The following is a 22,911-nucleotide window of genomic DNA, read 5'->3' on the forward strand; positions in this document are numbered from 1 at the left end:
TGATTAATTTGATATTGAGTGGACTGTAATTATAAATTTCATCACCATAAGAAGCTGTGAATAAACCACTATTTAATTTATGACATATATTGAACTACGCTCTACAACCTTCTTCTTGCTTATTACATTTGCTAACTCGCTTATTATTATATGTTACAGGTCTAGCTGGGCATTAACTCGTTAATCCGTTAATCGTTAATTAACGAAGTTAACATTATGATTAACGGATTAACTTTTAAGTTAACCTTTTAAAAATGTTACGGACACTTTAACTTCCGTTAAAATGCGAGGAGTCTGTTAATCGTTAATCCCATGCCTACTATTTACCGCACGGCGCAGCTTTAGCCAATGCCTTATTAAATGGCATAGAGAAAAGATTTGGACCACTCCTGAATGATGAACGTGCCAACTTGCCGCGGCATTTCACAAAGTTTCGGTTAATGTGGCTGGAAACGTATGACAGCATTAGAGAGGAATGCAGTAAGAAAATGCACGGAAAAAAAGGTATAAGATGCCTTATGGCAATAAGCAGCAAAAAATTCGAAGGACTGAGATAGTTTAAGTGGCTCGATGACGAGAGGAAGACTTTTCAATTCTGTCACTCAGTCTATAGAAAAACCAAAGAGCTACAAACTCTTTAAGGAACTAGCTGTAAGTGGAATTCTGTCTTAAGGCAATTAAGGCGTTGTGCCTTAAGGCAATTGCTGGTACTTTCCGTACCTAAAATTATTATTTTTTTAAAAACGATTGACATTTTTGAAAAAAATTTACTTCGAAAAAATAGATTTTTGAGAAACTATAAACTATTGGACAAAAAATTAATTTTTTTTTGAAAAAAAAATGTTTTCTTTATTTTGACATATTTTGGAAGATCTGAACTTTTTTTCAAAGCAATTTTACTGCTTTAGGACTGCATAGAGACATAATATAAAGGCCGCGCGTCGTTCTAAAGGGATAAACATTGGTTCGGAACCATAGGAATGTAAATAAAATTTATACTTATTGTTTAAAATCTCTATAAAATATCTAATAATTTGATGTGCATATGTCTAATGATCATTTTGACCGCCAAATGGCATTTTTTTTACTTTTTTCATTAGATCTCCGAACCGCTAGACCTGCCTTCATGAAAAATTGATCAGTTTCTCATAATTGTCAATACAAGTAAATGTTTTTGAATTATTCAAATTGGACGCTCCGTTCTCTTAAAAACTGAGTTACCGTTTTTGGTCAATTTGCCCCATATCTTCGGAACGGCTAGACCTGCCTTTGCCAAAAACTAATCAGCACGTCTTCTTATCAATACGAATCGAATGTTTTTTGATTATTCAAATCGGTTGATCCGTGTTCCCGAAATCGTCGACGAAATTTGTATCCATACACATACATTACCACACACATACATTCATTTTTTCTAAGGTATGCCAATTTCGATTTTTTTGCGATTACTATAACTTGCCCTACGGGAAGTTAAAAAACTCTTTCCCTTTATTTTAGAAAAAAATTCTTGTAAAAACAATATGCAATCATAAAAACGGAAAGTTGACCAATAGCGTTATCACGGTATGTGATAATTGTGCCATTTTCCTTATACACAGGAAGTGTGCATAAAACGCGCGAGGGGTTAAATTACACATTGATTATACAAGTATTTTGTTTTATTCGTAACCTGTTAACTTCCAGAACCTAAACTAACTAGCTGTAACTGGAATTCTGTCTTAAGGCATTTAAGGCATCGTGCCTTAAGGCAAATTGCTGGAACTTCCCGTACCAAAAATTATTTTTTTAAAAACAATTAACATTTTTGAAAAAAAATTACTTTGAAAGAATAAGATTTTTGAGAAACTATAAATTGGACAAAAAATAACTTTTTTTTTGAAAAAAAAATTAAAAAAAAAAGATTTTTTTTTAATTTTTTTTTTTTGTAAAAAAATATTTTTTTTTCTTTATTTTGACATATTGTGGAAGATCTGAACTTTTTTTCAAAGCAATCGTACTGCTTTAACTGTATAGGGACAAAATATAAAGCGCGTAAGCGCCGCGTCGCTGTCTAACGCATAAGCATTGGTACGGAACCCATAGGAATGTTAACAAAATGTATACTCATTGTTAAAATCTCTATAAAATATCTGATAATTTGATGTGCATATGCCTAATGATCATTTTTGACCGTCAAATGGCTCATTTTTTTACTTTTTCTTCCATATCTCCGAAACCGCTAGACCTACCTTTATGAAAATTTTATCGATCCTTCATCTTGTCAATAGAAGTGAAATGTTTTTGAATTATTCAACCGGACGCTCCGTTCTCTTAAAAACTGAGTTACCGTTTTCGGCACTTTTGCCCCGTATCTTCGGAACGGCTAGACCTGCCTTCTCTAAAAACTAATCAGCACGTCTCCTTATCAATAAATCGAATGTTTTTTGAATTATTCAAATCGGTTGATCCGTGTTCCCGAAATCGTCGACGAAAATTTGTATCCGCACATACATACACACACGTACATACATACACACACATACACACACACACACACACACATACATCCATTTTTTCTAAGGTATGCCAAAATGTTCAGAAACCTCTGAAACGTAAAAATATATAAAAAATTTCATTTTTGATTTTTTTGCGATTACTATAACTTGCCCTACGAGAAGTTAATAAGTTTTTTAAGTTCACTAACGCAACGATATAAAAATGTAATTTTACACATATTAACGGATTAACGATTAACGTTAACTTGCGTTAATTCTTCCGAAATGTAACGCTTTAACGTTTAACGAAGTTAACTTTTTTGTAGCGGATTAACGATTAACGAAGTTAACTATTTGATTAACGGTGCCCAGCTATGTTACAGGTATTTATACTCATATAATTGTACCCCCTACCCCGAAGGGTCCCGGTTAAATAAAAGCCCTGGTCAAATCTTGACCACAATTTATTAAATACAATACTGCTATACCCTCAAGTGCTGCAGTTGAACGTTTGTTTTCCACGGGTAAAGACATTTGACACCAAAACGAGCCTCGCTTTCAGACGAGAACTTCAACATGTTAATGTTCATGAAGAGAAATATGCACCTAATACCCGACGCTTAACCCGTCGCGCGTTTCCTATTTTTCGCAAAAAAACTCTTTCCCTTTATTTAGAAAACAATTCTTGTAAAAACAATATGCAATCATAAAAACAGAAAGTTGACCAATAGCGTTATTATCACGGTGTGTGCATAAAGCGCGTCGCGCCATTAAGGGGTTGAATTACACATTTGAATTATACAAGTATTTTGTTTTATTCATAACCTGTTAACTTCCAGGACCTAAACCAATAAGTTTTTCAAGTTCACTAATGCAACAATATAAAAATGTAATTTTACACATATTAACGGATTAACGATTACGTTAACTTGCGTTAATTATTCCGAAATGTAACGCTTTAACGTTTAACGAAGCTAACTTTTTTTGTAGCGGATTAACGATTAACGAAGTTAACTTTTTGATTAACGGTACCCAGCTATGCTTTTAATGTATAAAAAACATTGAAATCTTAAGTTTTTTTATATATTAGTCACAAGCTTATACGGCGAATAAAAATAATCAATAATAATAATTATTCCACCTACAATAAAATGAAATTTTGAATAACAGAAAAAAATGTACAGATTTCGAATGATATAATTTAAAATAGTCCAAAGAGCCGCACTGGTAGGCAATGGAAAATGAAAATTTACAACTTTTCACGCACTGACAAATAATTTTTTACATTATTTGTTATGAACAACATAGATAAGATCAGTGTTGATAGAATGACGTTAACATTTTTTTTATATATTTTATATTTCCGACAAAAGTGAGTTTGAAAAAAGGGGCCACTTTCACATGTTTTCACTGATATATCGGCAAATGTTGAGATAGGGAGTTGAAAATTGATATATTGTATTAATTTTTTCGAAAAGACCTATAAAATGGCGTCAAAATCATTTAAATACTAGGGTGGGGCCGATTCTTTGCTACACGCCCATACCCTTTAATGTTTCCATTTCTTTCAATTTAGCTATAATTAAACAATTCTGAAATCCCTACCATCTTTTCTTTTGCCAATTTTGATGTCATTTTCCTGTTTACCAATATTCCTTGGGATCTTGCTTTACAGGCTTTTGGTGATCTCGATGAGGACTAGCTTTATCAATTTTCGCGACAATTAGCCAAGCCATTTCTTTGTAAATAGCAGAAAAGTGAAAATTTGTTTGTCCAATTCTGCATCAATTTCGAAAGCCTTCGAACGATATTGGTTGGGAATCGACCTGATTAGTTTTTGGCCGGGCCGTTCTCTTGTAATAAAGTGTTAAAGAAACAATTTCTACGATTTTTATTATTATTTTTTTTTGACGGTAAAAATTATATATTTCATCGACGTTTGCATAAAACGCCTGAACCGATTTCAGAAATTTAAAAGCCATTTGATGTATCTCGATGAGAACTATCGTTGTCTGTTTTGCGCGACCATCTGCCAAGCCGTTTTTTTGTAATTTGGAAAAAACTTTTCATCCACATTTAAGCTCATACTACCGAATCGATTTTAAAAAATCAAAAACTATTCGAAAGATATTAGTTAGGAATGATACTGATTAGCTTTAGGTGAAAACCTACCGAGCCGTTTTCTTGTAATTAACTGTTGGAAAAAAATTTTAAGACGCTTTTCATGGAATTTTTTTTGTCGATATATATCATGGTTTTATAGAACTTACTGAAATATTACGGCGTTACGACAAGTAGTTTAATTTTAAAAATTAATCAGAGTTTGAGAAAATGAGTAGTTTTTTGACGTTTGTTAAAATTAAAATTAAACGATTTAATTGGTATAACGATAGAGTGTTTGTTCATTTTCAATGATGTGTGATAAATCCACTCGGAATACTTTTAATCACTCATAAATTAATTTATATTTTATTGATTAAGTCGATTATTTACACATACCGGGAAGTTCATGTAACTTACCTCAAGGCAAAATACTAATACCAACTAGTTCAAAATCAAATTCTTCCTCTCTAGATAAATATAAAGATGTTATTTGTTCACCTTTTTTAAGCAATTTTTCTTATTTTTTAAAAAAGTTATTCGCTTCTGAAGGTTTTTTCTTAGTTTTCAGTTTTGACAACACGTTCAGTTGCCTTTTTCTGCTCTTAAATCAAAAACTCCTGCGGATAGGGTTAGTGATTCGGTTCACAGGTTGGACTGCAATGATTGCAGTAGTTGTTATATTGGAGAAAGTTTTCAATATATACAAAAGAGTGTTAATCAACATGTATATAATTCTAGAAAACCAAATCAATTCAAAACTATGTTCTTCTTCTGTTCGTCTTCAAAATGTCCAATCTTACCATCTTGTATATCGAAAAAAAAACTGTGACCGTAGAAAGTTAGTTGTGTCGTTACTTATATCTCTTAAGGGGTTAGGGAAATTTTTGAAAAATCAATTTTGTTTTTTTTTTGCATTTTCGTTAAGTGCAATATCTTGAAAATATTCTCTTGAAATTTCAAGTTGATCCGATGATTACTTTTTGAGTTATTGGACTCTTACCAGCGCGCTGAAGCAAGTGAAGAGTTTGATACTTATACTCAACATTATTCTCCCTTGCCTCTTGATGTTTCAAAAGCTATTAAACCGATTCACGATGATCTCAGCAATTATAATTTACTTTCAAGATGTGTAGTTTAAGATTGAATCCATAATCAGAAAAAAAGAGAGCTTCAACCAACTAGTATGAAAAATATGCCCAAAAACCGTAAATACTAGTTTTACTATCGTTCAAATTGCTGCATACAATACATAATCATTATTATTGATTATGGATACCCTGGAACTTTCAGACCAAGAGAGCTTCAACCAACTAGTATGAAAAAAATGCCTAAAACCGTAAATACTAGTTTTACTATCGTTAAAATTGCTGCATACAATACATAATCATTATTATTGATTATGGATACCCTGGGACCTAATTGTGGGTATAATTCTCAATGGTATGCTGAAAATTTGAATGCTGCACGTGTAAAGTGGCTTATCAGCGCGCCAATGAGAACACCCGGGAAGCCAGAATGCTTCGTAGGCAACAGCAAATGAAAATTTTGGAAACTTTCACAATGACTGATGAACTATTATATGGCGCAGAAATAGATGACTTGTTTATGTAATGCAATTATTTGTATACCTGTACGGAAATCCAATTTGAAACTTTAAACGCGTTTTTCTCAAAACTATGTTTTTTGAACTGGTGACAACTGTAACTCAAAAACCGCTTATTTACATTAAAACCGCTTATTTTAATGAAATTTATACAGCTTTTAGAATACATAATAAACTCGGGCTTGATCGAAAGGTTTTTATTATTTTTTTAATTTAAATTTTTTAAGACCAATTAACTGTTGATTTTTTTCACAAATTTAGATTTTCTTTTTATGATGCCGCCGTTTTGTTAATTTTTGCAAAAAAAAGAAAGAAAAGCTTCGATCAGGCCCGGGATTATCTATTTATAAAACTATTTTTTTATTCGATTGATTCTAGATGAATCTCCAAGAAGTTATGCCTATCACCGCCAGAACGTTTTTTTTACTTCAAAACATTGTATAATAATGTCGTATTTGAATTACGTTATGTCGTAATACTTATTGTGTCAACAAACGGAATTCCTCTCATCTTATACATCACAGTTACAAAGTCATAATAAATTTGATGAAAAGTAATTTTTTACAAAGTTCTTAAAATTTTTGTTCGTTAAATCTCTTCCTCTGTTTCTCATTCCTCTTTTATTTCTTGCACCCCGCATACACTCACTCTACCGTATGTGCCTCGTAACCTTGAATTGATTTGTGTTACTATGCATTCCGAGCGAAGAACACATAATATTAGGAGGTCAATATGTGCTCTTTTACATTCACTTATAACTAAGACAATATTAAAATATAATAAATTCATGATTATAAATGAGGAAACTGCAATGTCTACATTATTATTATCGAAAAGCAGTTGAGATGAGCCAAAAAATAAAATAATATAAGATGCAAATAATATAACATGGTTGTCAGTTGCATGGTTGTCAGCGGGCTGTCAGTGATTGCGCTCAACATATTCAATTTGACAGATTATTATTTTTTAACTGATGCAGTCGTTTTGCCATACTTTACTAAGTTACAATACAAAAAAATACGTATTCAAAAAATTATTTAGAAGTTTCGTTGTGTCAAAAATTCATGTTTGCCATTGGATACGGAATATTTACTCAAGTCAATGGAGCGGTTCGGGTCTGAATTTTTTTTTACTGTTTTCCAATTCGTATGAAGTTTTGGAATTAGGATCATCTTACTCTGAAGTTCAAAAGTGAAAATAATTTAGACTCATTTGCCACTTCCCGGGGGATGACATTTCTTTTCAGTGGTGTAATTTTACTTCTTTCAGAATAACGTCGAGTATCGATAAAAGAACTAATTATAAGACAAAAATGTTTAATGTTTTTCAAAGAAGTAAATACTTTTCAAGTTACTGGCTACTGAAAATTTGTTTCTTTTTTGCGTTTTTCACCGTTTTTTTGCTAATATCTTCAAAAATACACATTTTAATAAAAATCGTGTAATGAACAAAACTATATCAATTAAAATCTTAATAAATCGCTATTTAATAATGTTTTAGGAACAATATTAAGCTAGATATAAAAATGGATTTTTACAGTGCTCAAAATAAGCTTTTAAATGAGTACTTCTGCGTGTAAAATGAGTGAGCTATCATGCAAATAAAAGACGCATACAATGTTTTTTTCGTTCAAATCAAAAAGTTTATGAGCGCCATTTCCACCAAAATTAAAAATAATCGTATTCCATCTAGAATTAACTTGGTTTAAGAGATCTTGATGGATTCTAGAAAATACCACAACTTTAGTACAAACGATTTTCAAAAAACTCATGATTTCATGAAAAAAACATTAAAAAAAACAACCAATTTCTCATTATAATATCTCTGAAAGAATACGTATAAAAGTATATATATGAAAATTCAAGGTCTTTTTCTAATTATTGCTTTTTATTATTTTTCTGTTGCACAAATATTGATAGAGTTATGATTGTTCAAGAGTGCGCAACTGTCCATAATGTATATTGAATTATTAGTGAAAAAAATGTAATTTAGATATTAAAAATACTAAAAGCCAGTTAAAATATGGTACGAAATTATAAAAATTATAGGCATCATTATTGAAACAATTACATAGAAAGAATAGGGTAGAAAAATAAAAGGTGTTATTGTACCTTTACCGCGCATGCTATATATTAATTATTTTTGAATTTGATATACTTTTTAAAAGATTTAAATTTTCAACACGTATATCTTGACAATATGACAATAAATACATCACTAAGGCAGACGATGATTTTTTTGTGATAAATTTGGAAAATCAATGTTTTCGTCGTGAATAAACAAAAAATCATTCATTTATACATCCATATCTATAGGTATGACTAAAAATATTGGATAACCCTTGTTCTATAAATTGCCGTGTATAATTTTTAATATACAATTTTATTGAACATATTTTAATATTTGTTAAAGATAATTAAAGCGTTAACTGTGGGAATTGAGAATAATCATTTTATTTGAAACATCACTCATAGATTGGTGTAAATAGTAATTCGAAAAACAATTATTATTATTTTTAACTGAACGGTATAAATATTAGTATAGGATATTAAAAAAACGTAGATGTGGGTACGGGACAACGTCTGCCGGGTCATCTAGTATATATATATATATATATATGTATATATATTTATATATATATATATATTATATATATATATATATGAGTATTTTATCATTATTTACATTTTTTTATTTATACCTGAAAGATGACACATATCTAGTGTCGAAACTAGTACTGTCAATGAATAAAATATAATCTTAGTACTTATTTTATTGTCTACTTCATTCATTTGTGTGTTACAAATGAATATAATAAATGATTTGATTCATCAGTAGCTATCTTGTTTAGGTACCACGAGATAGTTTCCATCATGTAGTAACTGCTTGTGGCTTGCCAATGTACTGGAAAGCGCCTCTTTATTCAACAACTCCTTCTAGTCCCAGTGGTCATGTGGATGGTCATAAATTTATTGACTTCTGGAAAAAGTAAGTATTCTGAAATATTATTATATAATTATAATTATATAATTATATTAATATAGAGCAAATTCATAGCATATTATTATCATCATATTATCATTGACCATAAAAGTCTTCTTCTTTATAACATACTGTTAATTCGATAGTATTTATATATTATCGTTTTGTAGAATGGTGGCAAATTGCCATGATGCTGCTTCTCGCTTTATCTTCATATGCACTAAAGGCGATCCCTCTAGGCGCTATTTGAGAGCTGACGATCTAGTGCCATTAGTACAGGACGTGGTTGAGAGACATCCTGGTTTAGCTTTCTTAAGATCAGCCAGAGAATTCCATTCAAGATACGTTCATACAGTTATTGCCCGAGTATTTTACACAGTCAACAGATCTTGGTCTGGTAGAATCAGTGTACCTGAGTTGAGAAGATCTGATTTTTTGCAGGTAGATATTCGTTTTTTTCCTTTAAAGTAAAACTTCTTTAGGCGCGACATGGGTGTAAATCCGTACAAATGCAACGGAAGTGAGTTACGGCAAGGTCAAGTGCCAATGATCATTCGCTCTCAATGAGATCACTTCCATACGGTAGATTCTTCTTATTTTTTTCTTTGTATGCGTTCTGCGAGGCTTCTTTATATGCGTTACTTCATACGAACGTACATAAATAAGGAAACGTGCGTACGTCACTGAAAGCGTGAAGCATATTGTTCATTTTTCGTGTTTCATGTCATTACATTTTAAGGTTGAATATCAGTACAAATTTTGAGTTAATAAAAAATGTCTGGATCGGAAGAATATTTTATTCCGATAGTGTGCAAATAATAAAACAAATGAAAAATCTGTGCCGTGTAAGAAACGTAAGTTTATTGAAGTAGTTTGTATGACAAGTAAAGTTGTGAAAACAATATTTATTTAGACGTTATTTGACATAATAATTCTCTGCATTTTTATAGATATTACAAAGTATTAAAGCAGTACTTGCTTTATTCTAATTTTAACATGCCGAGGATATATCTTTTTCAGAATTATATTTCAAACACTTTTGGAAGTTTAGAGGAAGTCTACATGTTTTTCGTTTATGATGGCTATTAAGTATTGCATATTTTATAAATAATGAAGGATAATATTCAGATTTATTACTATAAACAAGAGATCAAGCACAACAATAGTTTGTGTAGCTGTGTATCATTTATATACAGATATACTTTATTATGGACATCTATGCAGTTTATTTATTGCTAGTGTTCATGAAATTATTCACTGCGTGAACGAATATTATAGAATTTATTAATCATTACTTCATTTCTCTAATAAAGGTTCAAGTCCTAGGTGCTAATTCCAATGACAAACCGATCATGTCGTATTTGAAATGACTTTGATTGCATTATTGTTTTCAAATATTATATATATTTTTAATGCTATTATAAATTTATAATTTATTATTATATAAATATGTATAATGGTTGACATTAAAAAATGTGTGCATCACGAGTGTTACCATATTACTGATGAACATTATTCAAAATTGTTATATGATGTATTTATTTATTTTTATCTTAAATGCCATCTGGTACAATAGCAAATAAGTTTTACTTCAGTCGCGTGTCAACCTTACGCGCACTCTTATTCTTTATTTTAATCTGAAATATTTAAATTAAAAAGCTGGAATTTCTGAAACTAACTTTTATTCATAACCACTACCAATTTTTAATTAATTACGGCATCAGTAGCATTATTAAATCTCTTCAAATTCTATACTTTAGGTATGGTAGAACCAGGGTTAATGGTATACTAGTTGAAAACGCCACCGTATTTATATAAAAAACCAGTGGTGCATCGTGCCTTAAGGCTTGATTTTTTTTTATAGCAATAGCTCTATGTAACTAGCTTTGCAGTCTAACGGATAAACATACAAACGGAATCCAAAGAAATGTAACCAAAATTTTGAGCTCATTATTAAAATCTCTACAAAATATCTAATTATTTGATGTGCATATGATTAATGATTATTTTTGACCGCTAAACTGCCTTTTGGTTTACTTTTTTTTATCGCATCTCCGCCTTTGCTAAAATTCATTCAATTCTTCATTTTGCCAATACAAATAAAATATTTTTTGTATCATTCAAACCGGCCGCTCCATTCTCTCAAATACTGAATTACCATTTTTGGCACTTTTTGCCCCGTATTTTCGAAGCGGTTAAACCTGCCTTTATCAAAAACTAATAAACACGCCCCATTAATAGGAATCGAATGTTTTTTGAATAATTGAAATCGGTTTATTCCTGTTCTCGAAATCGTCGACCAAAAACTGTAATCCGCATACACTAGCACTCACACATATATATATATATACATACACATGACATGCATCTATTTTTTCTAAAGTATGCAAAAATGTTCAGAAGGCTTTGAATCTTAAAGATATGCACTATAACTTACCCTACGAAAAACAATCTTGAAAAGAAAAAGAAATTGGATCGAACCCTTTCTGCAAAAAGAGTGCCTCCAACACTTGGTAAAATAGAAAAACTAAAAGGTAAAACAATGTGTAAAAAAGGGAGAATAGTGGTAATGGGAATGATAGACGAAAGGGAAAGAAATAGATAGATGAAAGGGAAAGGAAATCATTGATTTATGGTGGCTCTCATACCATGGACTTGCCTTCGGGCAGACTACCATATAATATTATTACCATATGGACAGTTAACAAAGTAAAATATATTTCTGGTGTAACCGGCCATCAACATCATGCAATATGCTAACCTACGTATTTCTTTCGGTATTTTTTTTGTTTTTGTTTTAAGCATAGTTATTTAGATTTAATAATTTATAAGTTAGATTCGACGTTTGTTTGTCAAGGTTGCAAAAAAAATTCTACATGTCATCTATGAGCTATTAATTTTATTTTTTCATGATACCAGATTGTTCAGTTGTTGGAAGAAGAGGAAGATATCAATCAAATAACTGCATATTTCAGTTATGAACATTTTTACGTTATATACTGCAAATTTTGGGAACTTGATCGAGATCATGATCTTTATATTGATAAACAAGATCTTGCAAGACATAATGACCATGGTATGTATAATGAAACACACATAAGGATATTTGGTAATAAATATAATAAAGTTTTTGTGCTATTTTTTGCGATAGAAAAATATATTTATCTTACTCTTACTAGTTATATTGGATTCCAAATATAAATTTTAGCTACTTGTATGAGATGATTTCTTCGATATGTATCGCAAGCTTTCTTATATGCCTGCCTGAAGCATCTGTTAATTATTGAATTGCGTTTGATTATGACCATTGTATTTTGAACAAACTCATTTCTTTAATTTCTTATATTTAATATTGCGAAAATACTGTCTGTATTTTTTTCAGCACTATTGATTTATTTTTCTTACTGTTTAATTTCGTTGTTGGTAAAAGATGTCCATTGTGTATTATCAATAAAATCTATTATTCAATATGCATATTATTTTTAGCACTCTCATCAAGGATGATAGAACGAATATTCAGCGGTTGCGTGACGCGTGGTTCTACTGGCCCTCAAGCACGAATGAGTTACACAGAGTTCGTTTGGTTCCTTCTAGCAGAAGAAGACAAAACTCATCCTACTGCTATTGAATATTGGTTCCGTTGCATGGATTTAGATGGAGATGGTATTTTGTCCATGTACGAACTAGAATACTTTTATGATGAACAGACACATCGTATGGAATCAATCGGTATCGAAACGTTGCCGTTCGAAGACTGTTTGTGTCAGGTAAGATTTTGATAGTTTGGCGGTTCAAATGCTTCTTACCATTTTAGAATACTGTATAAGTTGCATGCACTTTTCGACACGTAAATAATCGACTTTCAAATTTTCAACAGTTTATTTCGAAAATATTATTTTGTCTTCACTAAATACAAACAACGCTACTTACAATTATAATTTGAAAATTAAACATATAATATCTCTATTATAATATCTATAATTGTATTAATTATATGGCACATACGCGCTGTTGCCATTATAATGTTTGGACTTTTTTATTATTTTTTTTATAATTTAACCACTTTTTGTTGGTCTCTTATTTTATTTTGTTCTTTAACCCAAGAGCACTATCGCCATATTAAGTTCAATTGAAACACAAGAAATTCTTATTTAAAATACTGCTAAAAAACGGCCCGGCTAAAAACTAATAACTTTCAGTTCAGTTCAGGATATTTGTTTATTTGTAGAATCAGGAATTTTGCATTTTTCTATTAATTATAAAAGAACGGTTCGGCCGGCCTTTCGTTTTGCATGTCTAATCCACGCGAGTTCTATTCGAGTTGCATTGAATGGCTTTTAAATTCGGGAGAACGAAATGTTAAATTACGGAAGGCGAAAGGTCAAATTACGGCAACATACACAAACACAAATAATTTTCCAATTTTAGTCTCAAATGATTCATATTGTTTTGAACAGTCGAGAAAACAGAATTAGCATGTCGGATTTTCAACGATTAATCGATTACGGTAAAACATAAATCACTTCTTCAGGAAGTGAAAGCATTTGTATGCGATGCATGTTAGAATACAATTTTTAACTTCCCGAAGGAGAAGTTTGTTTCCATCAAAAAATCCTATTCGCTAATTTTATGTTTTCTCGACGTTTCAAGCCACTCTGAATTTGGAAAAAGTATGTGTGTGTGTGAACAGATTTTTTGCCGTAAATCAACGTTTTCTCAAAAATGGCTGGACCGATTTCAATAATTTAAAAGCCATTCGATGTATCTCGATAAGGATTATCGTTTGTCAGTTTTGCGCTACGATCGGCCAAACCGATTCTTTGTAAATCGCAGAAAAGTGAAAAATTTATTGTTCACGTTTTTGCCCGCAATTCTAAATCGATTTTAAAAATTAAAAAACTTTCGAAAGATATGGGTTGGGAATCGACCTGATTAGCTTTTGGTTAAGATCGGCCGGGCCGTTTTTTGTAAAAAAATGTTAAAAAATTTTTTTCGACGATTCTTATGATTTTTTTTACGGTAGATTATGGTATCTTATAGATCATACTAAAATAAAACGGACCTACGACAACTCGTTTAACTTTAAAAATTCGTCAAAGTTTGCAAGAATTAGTATCGTTTTTTTGGAATTTGTCAAAATTAGACCTTTGATCGACATTTTCTTAAAAATGCGTGAACCGAATTCAGAAATTTAAAAGCCATTGGATGTATCTCAATGAGGACTATCGTTTGTCAGTTTTTGTGCGACGATCTGCCGAGCCGTTTCTTTGTAAATTGAAAAAAAGTGTTAAACTTTTCGTCCACATTTAAGTTCATTCTACCGAATCGATTTAAAAAAATCAAGAATTGTTCGAAGGATATTAGTTGTGATTGATACTGATTAATTTTAGGTGAAAATCTACAGATCCGTTTTCTTGTAATTAACTTTTGAAAAAAAAATTTAAGCCGATTTTTATAGAACTTTTTTTAGCGATATATATCAAGGTCTTATAGAACTTACGAAAATATTACGGCCTTTGTAATCCCAGAACTTTTTTTTATTACTGTTCTAGTGTTTAATTTTTATATGATGATGTGGCTGTCAATTAGTCAAGAGCACACAGTTTAAAATACAGTCTCTCTAGATATAGTACACGTACTTTAAACGTTAAAATTTTCTAGAACGACGATTAAAATACCAATCATCCGAACGAAATAAGAAATATTATGTACACATTTATATTTACTGAAATATATTTATTTATTCATTCATTAAAATACCAATTTTATATATTGAAATATATATTTTTTGAATGAAAAAAATGTTTAATTTTTTCTCATCATATATTTTTACAACATATTTGTGATTTTGTTGAAAATATATTTGGTACGTGTATATTTTGTTCTAATTTCATTTAGTCAAATTAATCAGGAGTATCTTTTCTATATTATATATTCTAATAAATATTATCTAGAATTGAGCCTAATGATAAATTTACGTGCTATAGTTGGTGGCGACATCTATAGAATGCTGAAAAAATTGCAATTGATGTAACATCAAAGCGGCCGTGTTTCCATCTATTTATACTTATTTATCTATGGTCAAGAGTCAGACTTGTTTGCGTCATTTTTGCTTCTTGCTTCAAATAAGTTAATTTGCTTCGGAGATATGAATCAACAAGTGAAAATTTTTGCACTGATTTTTGCACTTATTTAGTTCAAATTGCTGTTAGTTTTTTTCATAAAAGCCAGAGGTTTTTATTATCAATGTTTTTCATCATAATCTCAAATTATAATTAACAAGTAACTAGCCTAAAAAATAAATATAGCTAAATCTAACAATCGTTTCGTCAACATAAGCGGAAAGTTTTTTGAATTATTCAAATCGGATGCTTATTTCTCTCAAAAACTGTCATATTTTGCTCCGTAACTCCAAAACGGCTAGACCGATTTCTGCCAAAAACTAATCAGCACATCTCGCTATCAATAGGAATCGAATGTTTTTTGTACCATTCAAATCGGTTGATCCGTGCGCCCGAAAACGTGGACGAAAAGTTGTATCCATACATACAAATACACACACACACATTCATTTTTTCTGAGGTGTACCAAAATGTTCAAAAACCTTCAAAACGTGAAGATATGCAAAAATTTTCAATTTAGATTTTTGGACGATTACAATAACTTACCCTACGGAAAGTTCAAAAATATTTTTAAAAGTTAAATTTATGTAATCTTTCTAACTTCTTGAAGGAGAAGTTTATGTTTTCATCAAAAAATTCGACTTGCTAAATTTATGTTTTGCTCGACGTTTCAGGTCATTCTGAATCGAATGAGACCAATTTTTGTGGAACTTTTTTTGGCGATATATATCATGGCCTTATAGAACTTACTGAAATATTACGGCGTTACGACAAGTTATTTAATTTTAAAAATTCGTCAAAGTTTGAGAAAATGAGTAGTTTTTTTGATGTTTGTTAGAATTAAAATTAGACGATTTACTTGGTAATATCGAGAGAGTACTTAATCTTAATGAACAAACTAAACCATTAAAATCAATTATAAAAATTTGTGAAAATTTGCTTTTAGAAAATACTCCTAGTTAATGTGTTCGTTCCTTTTCAATTATGTGTAATAAATCCACTCGGATTACTTTTAATCACTAATAAATTAATTTATTTTTTATTGAATAAGTCGATTATTTACACAATTCGGTAAGTTCATGTAACTTGCCTCAAGGGAAAATAAAAATAACAACTAGTTGGTGTTTCATTTTGATTAATTGTTAATTTAGTGCAGAGTATGTAATAGTAATCGCAAAAAAACGAAAAGGAAATTTTTATATATTTTTACGTTTCAAAACCATCTCAACATTTTAACGTACATTATAAAAAATGGATTTATGTGTGTATGTGGATATTTGTGTACTTAATATGTATGTTTTGTGTCACGGCTACAAATTTTCGTCTACGATTTTAAAAGCACGATTTCAAAATTTAAAAATTTACAAAATTCGATTCATATTGATGTGGAAACGTGCTCATTTTGAAAAATGCATGCCCAGCTGCTTCGAAGATACAAGGCAAAAAGTGAAAAAGGACAAACTTTCGTTTTTGAGAGAACCGATTGTCCGATTTCAATGATTCAAAAAACATTTTACTTGTATTGATGAATGAAGAATTGGTTAAACTTTTAGTCAAGCGGTTTTCGACATCCAATAAAAAAATTAAACTAGTGGGGCGCATGGCATCGTGTCTTAAGGCAAATTGCTGGAACTTTCCGTACCAAAAATTATTTTTTTTTTAACATTTTTAACTTTCCGTAGGGTAAGTTATTGTAATGGGCCGAAAATCGGAATTGAAAATTTTTACATTCTCGACGTTTTGAAGGTTTCTGAACGTTTTGGCATACCTCAGAAAAAATGGATGTGTGTGTGTGTGTGTGTGTGTGTGAGTGTGTATGTATGTATGGATACAAATTTTCGCCCACGTTTTCGGGCGTACGGATTAACCGATTTGAATGGTTCAAAAAACATTCGATTCCTATTGATAGGGAAAAGAGCTGATTAGTTTTTGGCAAAAGCAGATCAAGCCGTTTCGGAGATACGGAGCAAAGAGTGCAGAAAATAGAAATCGAATTTTTGAGAGAACGGAGTATCCGATTTGAATGATCTAAAAAACATTCAATTAGTAATGATTAGGAGAAGTGTTTATTAGTTTTTGGCAAAGGCAGGCCCAGCCATTTTGAAGATATGAAGCTAAATATGTAAAAAATGGCAATTTTTGAGAGAACTAAGCGTCCGATTTAAATGATTCAAAGAACTTTCTGCTTGTCTTAACGAAATAATTGATTTTGGAAAAAAAATTTGTTCCATTTTTTTTTTTTTTTTTAGTTTTTTGTATATCGATAATATTTCAGATTTTATTTTTAATTCTGACTATAGTACTAATATACTTTACAAATAATTTCAACTCTGCAATTCAGTTTATATAATTCTTATAAATATTAGACAATTTTACAATATTTATAATAATCTATTTGAAAACATTCAGTATTACACGAACATTTCGTTACGGTACGGGAAGTTCCAGCAATTTGCCTTAAGGCACGATGCCATAATTGCCTCAAGACAGAATTCCACTTACAGCTAGTTGAAAATATTTTAAGTTGAAAAAAATAGATTTTTGAGAAACTATAAATTTTTGACAAAAATTTACTTTTTTGATAAAAAGACTTTTTTAAAAAAAATGTTTATTTTATTTTGAAATATTTTGGAAATTCTGAACTTTTTTCAAAGCCATCATACTGCTTTAACTGGATAGGGACGAGATATCGAAGCGTGTAAGCGCCGCGTCGCCGTCTAGCGGAAAAACATTGATACGGAACCCATAGGAATGTAAACAAAATTTATACTTATTGTCAATATTTCTATAAAATATCTGATAATTTGATATGCATATGTCTAATGATCATTTTTGACCGCCAAATATCTTTTTTTTTTACTTTTTTTTACTAGATCTCCGAAACCGCTAGACCTGCCTTGATGAAAATTTAAACAGTTATTCATCAACAAAATTGGACGCTCCGTTCTCTTAAAAACTGAGTTACCGTTTGCGGCACTATTTTCCCCGTATCTTTGAAACGGCTAGACCAAAACTATGCCAAAAACAAATCAGCACGTCTCCTTATCAACAGCAATCGAATGTTTTTGAATGCTGAATGTGTTTTGCGGCAGTTTTAGATTTTTTGTCATTTTTTTAATAATTATTATATTACGCAGATGCTGGATATGATACGTCCGGCTAAGCCTGGCTGTATATCTTTGTCGGATCTAAAAAAATGTAAAATGACACCAATTTTCTTCGATACATTCTTTAATCTCGAAAAATATTTAGACCATGAACAAAGAGATCCTTTTGCGAACCAGAGAGAACAGGATGCTGATGAGGTAATTTTATTGAAATTAGTCATCTACTCTTCTCTGACTTTTTTCATTTTCTTCTTAAATCATAGATAGATCATATGTATGCAAATTCATTATAATCAGTCATACAAAAATATATGCAATTAAAAAGAAATCGATAGAATTTTGTATTGTTTTCGGAAGATTTCATAATAATAATTATATTCATGCTAAAGAATTAAAAAAAAACTTTTTGATTATTTGAAAAAAAAAACATTTATTATTACTATATATTTTTGCAATTTGCATTTAACATGAACTTTTCGCGGTTTTAGCTATCTGATTGGGATCGCTTTGCGGCTGAAGAATATGAACTTCTTGTTGCCGAGGAAGGTGCCGATGCTCAAGATCAATGGTAAATAATTCAACATTTCATGTATTAAAATTCAAATGGCGTTTAAAAAGTATTTTACATTTTCATACTTTTTCCTGCTTTTATTCATTAAAAATTTCATACGAACATATTTCATTGATTCTGTATTCGATTTATATTGTTTATGTTTGAAGTACCGTTTTAATTTAGTTAATTTTCAAATTGTTTTTTTACAAAGGGCGGAGAGTTCGGGGTTCGATAGGGTAAGCTTCTGCAATAGCATGACAAAATGTTGCTTTTTCTATTTAACTTACTTGTCTTTTAATACTATTCAATAATTTCGTTTAGAATGTGATAACATTTTCGGGACTATAATTAACTATAGTTATGTATTTCCAAAATATATAAATATACATATATTTTAAAGTATCTTTAACATTATTTTTAATGTGAATTTAACCACAAATAATGAGTGCATGAATCGGGACATTTTTAAGAATACTTGAATACATTAACAACTTTAACAATTATAATTTTGAATGTTATTGGTTTTGATCAAATAACGATCATTTTAGTAATATAATCGTATAATCTTATAACAAAGATTAACAAAATTGTAAATAATCAAAAAAGAATAAATGTATTCAAATTTGATTAACTAATATTTCTAACAGCGACAACGACCATTATATAATTTATTTGGTAGGAATAAATGTTAAAAAATTGGTTACGCAAATTTGTGGTTTTTACTTTTTGATTCTAAAGTATCATTAAAAACTTATATAAAATGTTCAAATTTTTACGTTTATTGTTATTCATTTTGTGTCTTATATCATTTATTTCATAGAGTTCTTGTGTTTTAGATGATTAAAGTATATGGTCCGCCAAATAACTTTTTTTTTAAATTCTCTAAAAAAAACTTCTGAATATGTTCTCAAATTTCTTTTTCTATTTTAAAGTACAATCAATCCTTTGTAAATACAGGAAAATAATTTCATTCAAGTTCCTGCTTAAGTTTTAAATAATTGTCAAAGAATTCTATGTGGCCGCCAAAAACGAGTTTAAATACCTGAGATATACATACTTTTCGAAGACACTGTTGACCGATATATAATTTAAATCTACAATTCGTCATATTTATGTTTGATGTTAAAATCTATTCGCAAACTTGCTTGTAAGATTTACGTTTGAATTTACTATCTGTTCAGGAGCCTGGCTCGTAATATTAATTAATTTTTGGGCCAAAATTTTCATCACGAGCCAGGTTTGTTAAAGCACGGGAAGGAGTTAACATTAACTCTTTTTTGTAATTTCAATGAACACGAAATAATTAAAACAATTTTATTGTTTGAAATTTTTTATGCGAAAGTACGATCCTTCCCTTTATACTCCAGTCAATCGAGCGTTTTGGGTCTGGATTTTAATACTGTTCTCCAATTTGCTTGAAATTTTGGAAATAGGTTCATCTTACCCTTAAGTTGAAAAGTGAAAACAATTTGGACTCCACCACCACCCCTGGGGCGATGACACTACTCTCAGTGGTATAATTTTATTCTTTCATATGATAGGATATCGATCAGAAAAAAATATTTTAGAAAGTTTTTCGAAAAAACAAATACTAATAAGTTACTGACTACTAAAAATTAAAATACTTTTTGGCGTTTTTCTTAAAACTATTTTTTTTATTTAGATCATATGGTTTCATGAGCGCCATTTCCACCAAAATCAAAATTCTTCGCATTTTATCTAGAATTAACTTCATTTTAAAGATCTTGACGGATTCTAGCAGATTCACTACTTTAGTACAAACTATTTTCAGGAAGCTCGCGATCTTATGAATTTTTTTTTTTCGATTTTTTTAAATATTCAACTTATTTTCAATATCTTAAAAAAAATAAAAGATACATATAAAAGTATGTAGATAAAAATTAAAGGGCTTTTCCTGGCTTTATATTGTTTTTTATTATTTTTGTTTCACACAAAAATTGACAGAGCTATGATTGTTTAAAGAATTCGCGGCTGTGCAATGAGAGTCTCTCTCGAGCTCTTTAACTTTTCGCCATTTCAAAATGAGAGGAGTTACATTAAATTTATGATAAAAAAGAAGTAGCCCTTCTAATTACCTTTCAAATGGTATATTACAAATTGTGATGGAGTCAGAATTAAAGGAGTTATGATCCAAAAACTATTGACTTATATATATGCTTATAATAAATTCTGATTTGCTATTTTAAAATTAAATAATTTTTAAATATGCATTCATGAATATTAACTGTTAGTTTTGAGGTTTGAAAAATTTATAGATATGGTAATTATTTTTGGCAATTTGAAATAACGTTCAAATCATTAATTTTTCCAATTTCAGAATTTATTTTTTTAACAAATTTTAATCAAGGGGTTGTGTTTTTAAGAATCGAAAAGGGTTGAAAATTTAATAAATAAGATAAAGAGAATGAAATATAATTTACTTTATACTTAAATTTTTTATGACCAAACTGAATTTTTAGGCGTTTTTTAACTCAAAGGTCGTTTCCAAGGGTTGTAGGGCTTTGAAGGGATTGAAAATGATGGTAATTAAAAATACTTTACAACTTACCTTTTAATATTAAACACATTTTCTGGCGACAAAATGGCTCAATGTCAATTAATACAAAAAGGGACCTTGGCGGGTAGCGGTGGCATTAACCCCCCTGGGGGTGGTATCGGAGTGCAAATTGGTTTCAATGTTGAACCTAATGGTAAGATTAACCTATTTCCAAAATTTCATGCAAATCGGAGCACAGTAAAAATAGTCAGAGGTTACATCCTTTTTTCTTCTCCATTTACTGCACTATTAATAATTTCATTCAAAAGGCTGCCTAACTTTTAAATGGCTACTAAATAAAAACGTTAGATGGCGGACCTACAATTAACCAAAACATTTTTTTAAAAATGCATTTAATTCATTTTGATTTATGTAGCTCATACGATGAAGACGACATGGCTATGAAGCTTGATAGTTTAGGCATGGAAATAGAATGTGACTCAACAAACGGCTTGCCTACTACTTCACAAACCACACCAAATATCAGCTCGTTGTTTGAAACATATCGAAAACACCGTGAACAATGTTATGAGAGTGATGAACAAAATGGGTTACTGAACAATTTACAATATAATGATCTTAATACTCGAAATTATTTGAATGAACGTCTTAATAAAAAATACAACATAGTTGCCGCAAAAGACAGTGATGACTGTTCTACATAAGTAGTCTATAATATATATATATATATATATATATATATATATATATATATACTTTTATTTTACGATGCCAAATATAATTGATCTATCATAAGCTAACAAGAATATTTTCTATATTGAACAAGTATCTTTAAGGATTTACGTTTAAGTTTATCAATCTTTAAGTATCATTAATTTGTGTCGAATATTCTGGCGAGTTAACAGAAATTACGGCGAGTGAAATTAATCTCTACCTAAACTTGTATTAAAAGTATTGAGATGAACTATATAAAAACTATATATACTATACATTAATAAGTACTATATATTAATACTGTTCAATTTCGACTATCGAGTGTTTTTATCGCTTACTTACTAAAATTCGAAAAGATATCGTATAATGAAATGTATTATTGTTGGATTCAAGATATTACATGAAAAATATTTGCAAGATTTTTTTATCACGATATTTTCAAATTACTTTCTCCAATAATATTTCATTAATTGTGCTAATACTTTTGAAGTGTTTACAATTAACAGACTTTCGAGCAAGTGAGTAATTTTCAATTTTATTATTGATTACTTATAGTAATAGATATTTTTATAGTAATTTCTCTAACTAATTACCTGTACTATTAAAAATTATCATTATTCAAGTAAGTTATCGCAGAAGAACTGAAATTCAATCGCTTTGCAACGTTATTAATAATATTAATTTACATATTTTACATAGATTATTTATATACTGTTATTTACATCATTAGTTTGT

The 22,911-nt window shown here is 30.0% G+C and overlaps 1 protein-coding gene across 1 annotated transcript; it reads left to right on the plus strand.

Moving 5' to 3' along the window:
* The first annotated feature begins 9,067 nt into the window (after positions 1-9,067).
* LOC113370392 (serine/threonine-protein phosphatase 2A regulatory subunit B'' subunit beta-like) lies at positions 9,068-22,015 on the plus strand. Its single transcript, XM_026611057.1, has 8 exons — positions 9,068-9,168; positions 9,333-9,603; positions 12,082-12,238; positions 12,649-12,929; positions 18,422-18,589; positions 18,880-18,959; positions 19,156-19,180; positions 21,878-22,015. Exons 1-8 carry the CDS (start codon positions 9,080-9,082, stop codon positions 21,887-21,889), a joined length of 1,083 nt encoding a protein of 360 aa, XP_026466842.1. The 5' UTR covers positions 9,068-9,079; the 3' UTR covers positions 21,890-22,015.
* Positions 22,016-22,911: the final 896 nt, after the last annotated feature.

The sequence above is a fragment of the Ctenocephalides felis genome, unplaced genomic scaffold, assembly GCF_003426905.1.
Source record: "Ctenocephalides felis isolate EL2017-DRISC unplaced genomic scaffold, ASM342690v1 CF-g0.4_SCAFFOLD_01492, whole genome shotgun sequence".
Classification (NCBI taxonomy): domain Eukaryota; kingdom Metazoa; phylum Arthropoda; class Insecta; order Siphonaptera; family Pulicidae; genus Ctenocephalides; species Ctenocephalides felis.

What these genes read in the sequence shown, in the direction of transcription:
- LOC113370392 (XM_026611057.1), top strand. Translation starts at nt 9,080, where the DNA reads ATGTACTGGAAAGCGCCTCTTTATTCAACAACTCCTTCTAGTCCCAGT. An exon ending in GAAGATCTGATTTTTTGCAG is followed by an intron (nt 9,604 to 12,081) that starts GTAGATATTCGT and finishes TCATGATACCAG; the next exon opens with ATTGTTCAGTTGTTGGAAGA. An exon ending in GCCGATGCTCAAGATCAATG is followed by an intron (nt 18,960 to 19,155) that starts GTAAATAATTCA and finishes TTTTTTACAAAG; the next exon opens with GGCGGAGAGTTCGGGGTTCG.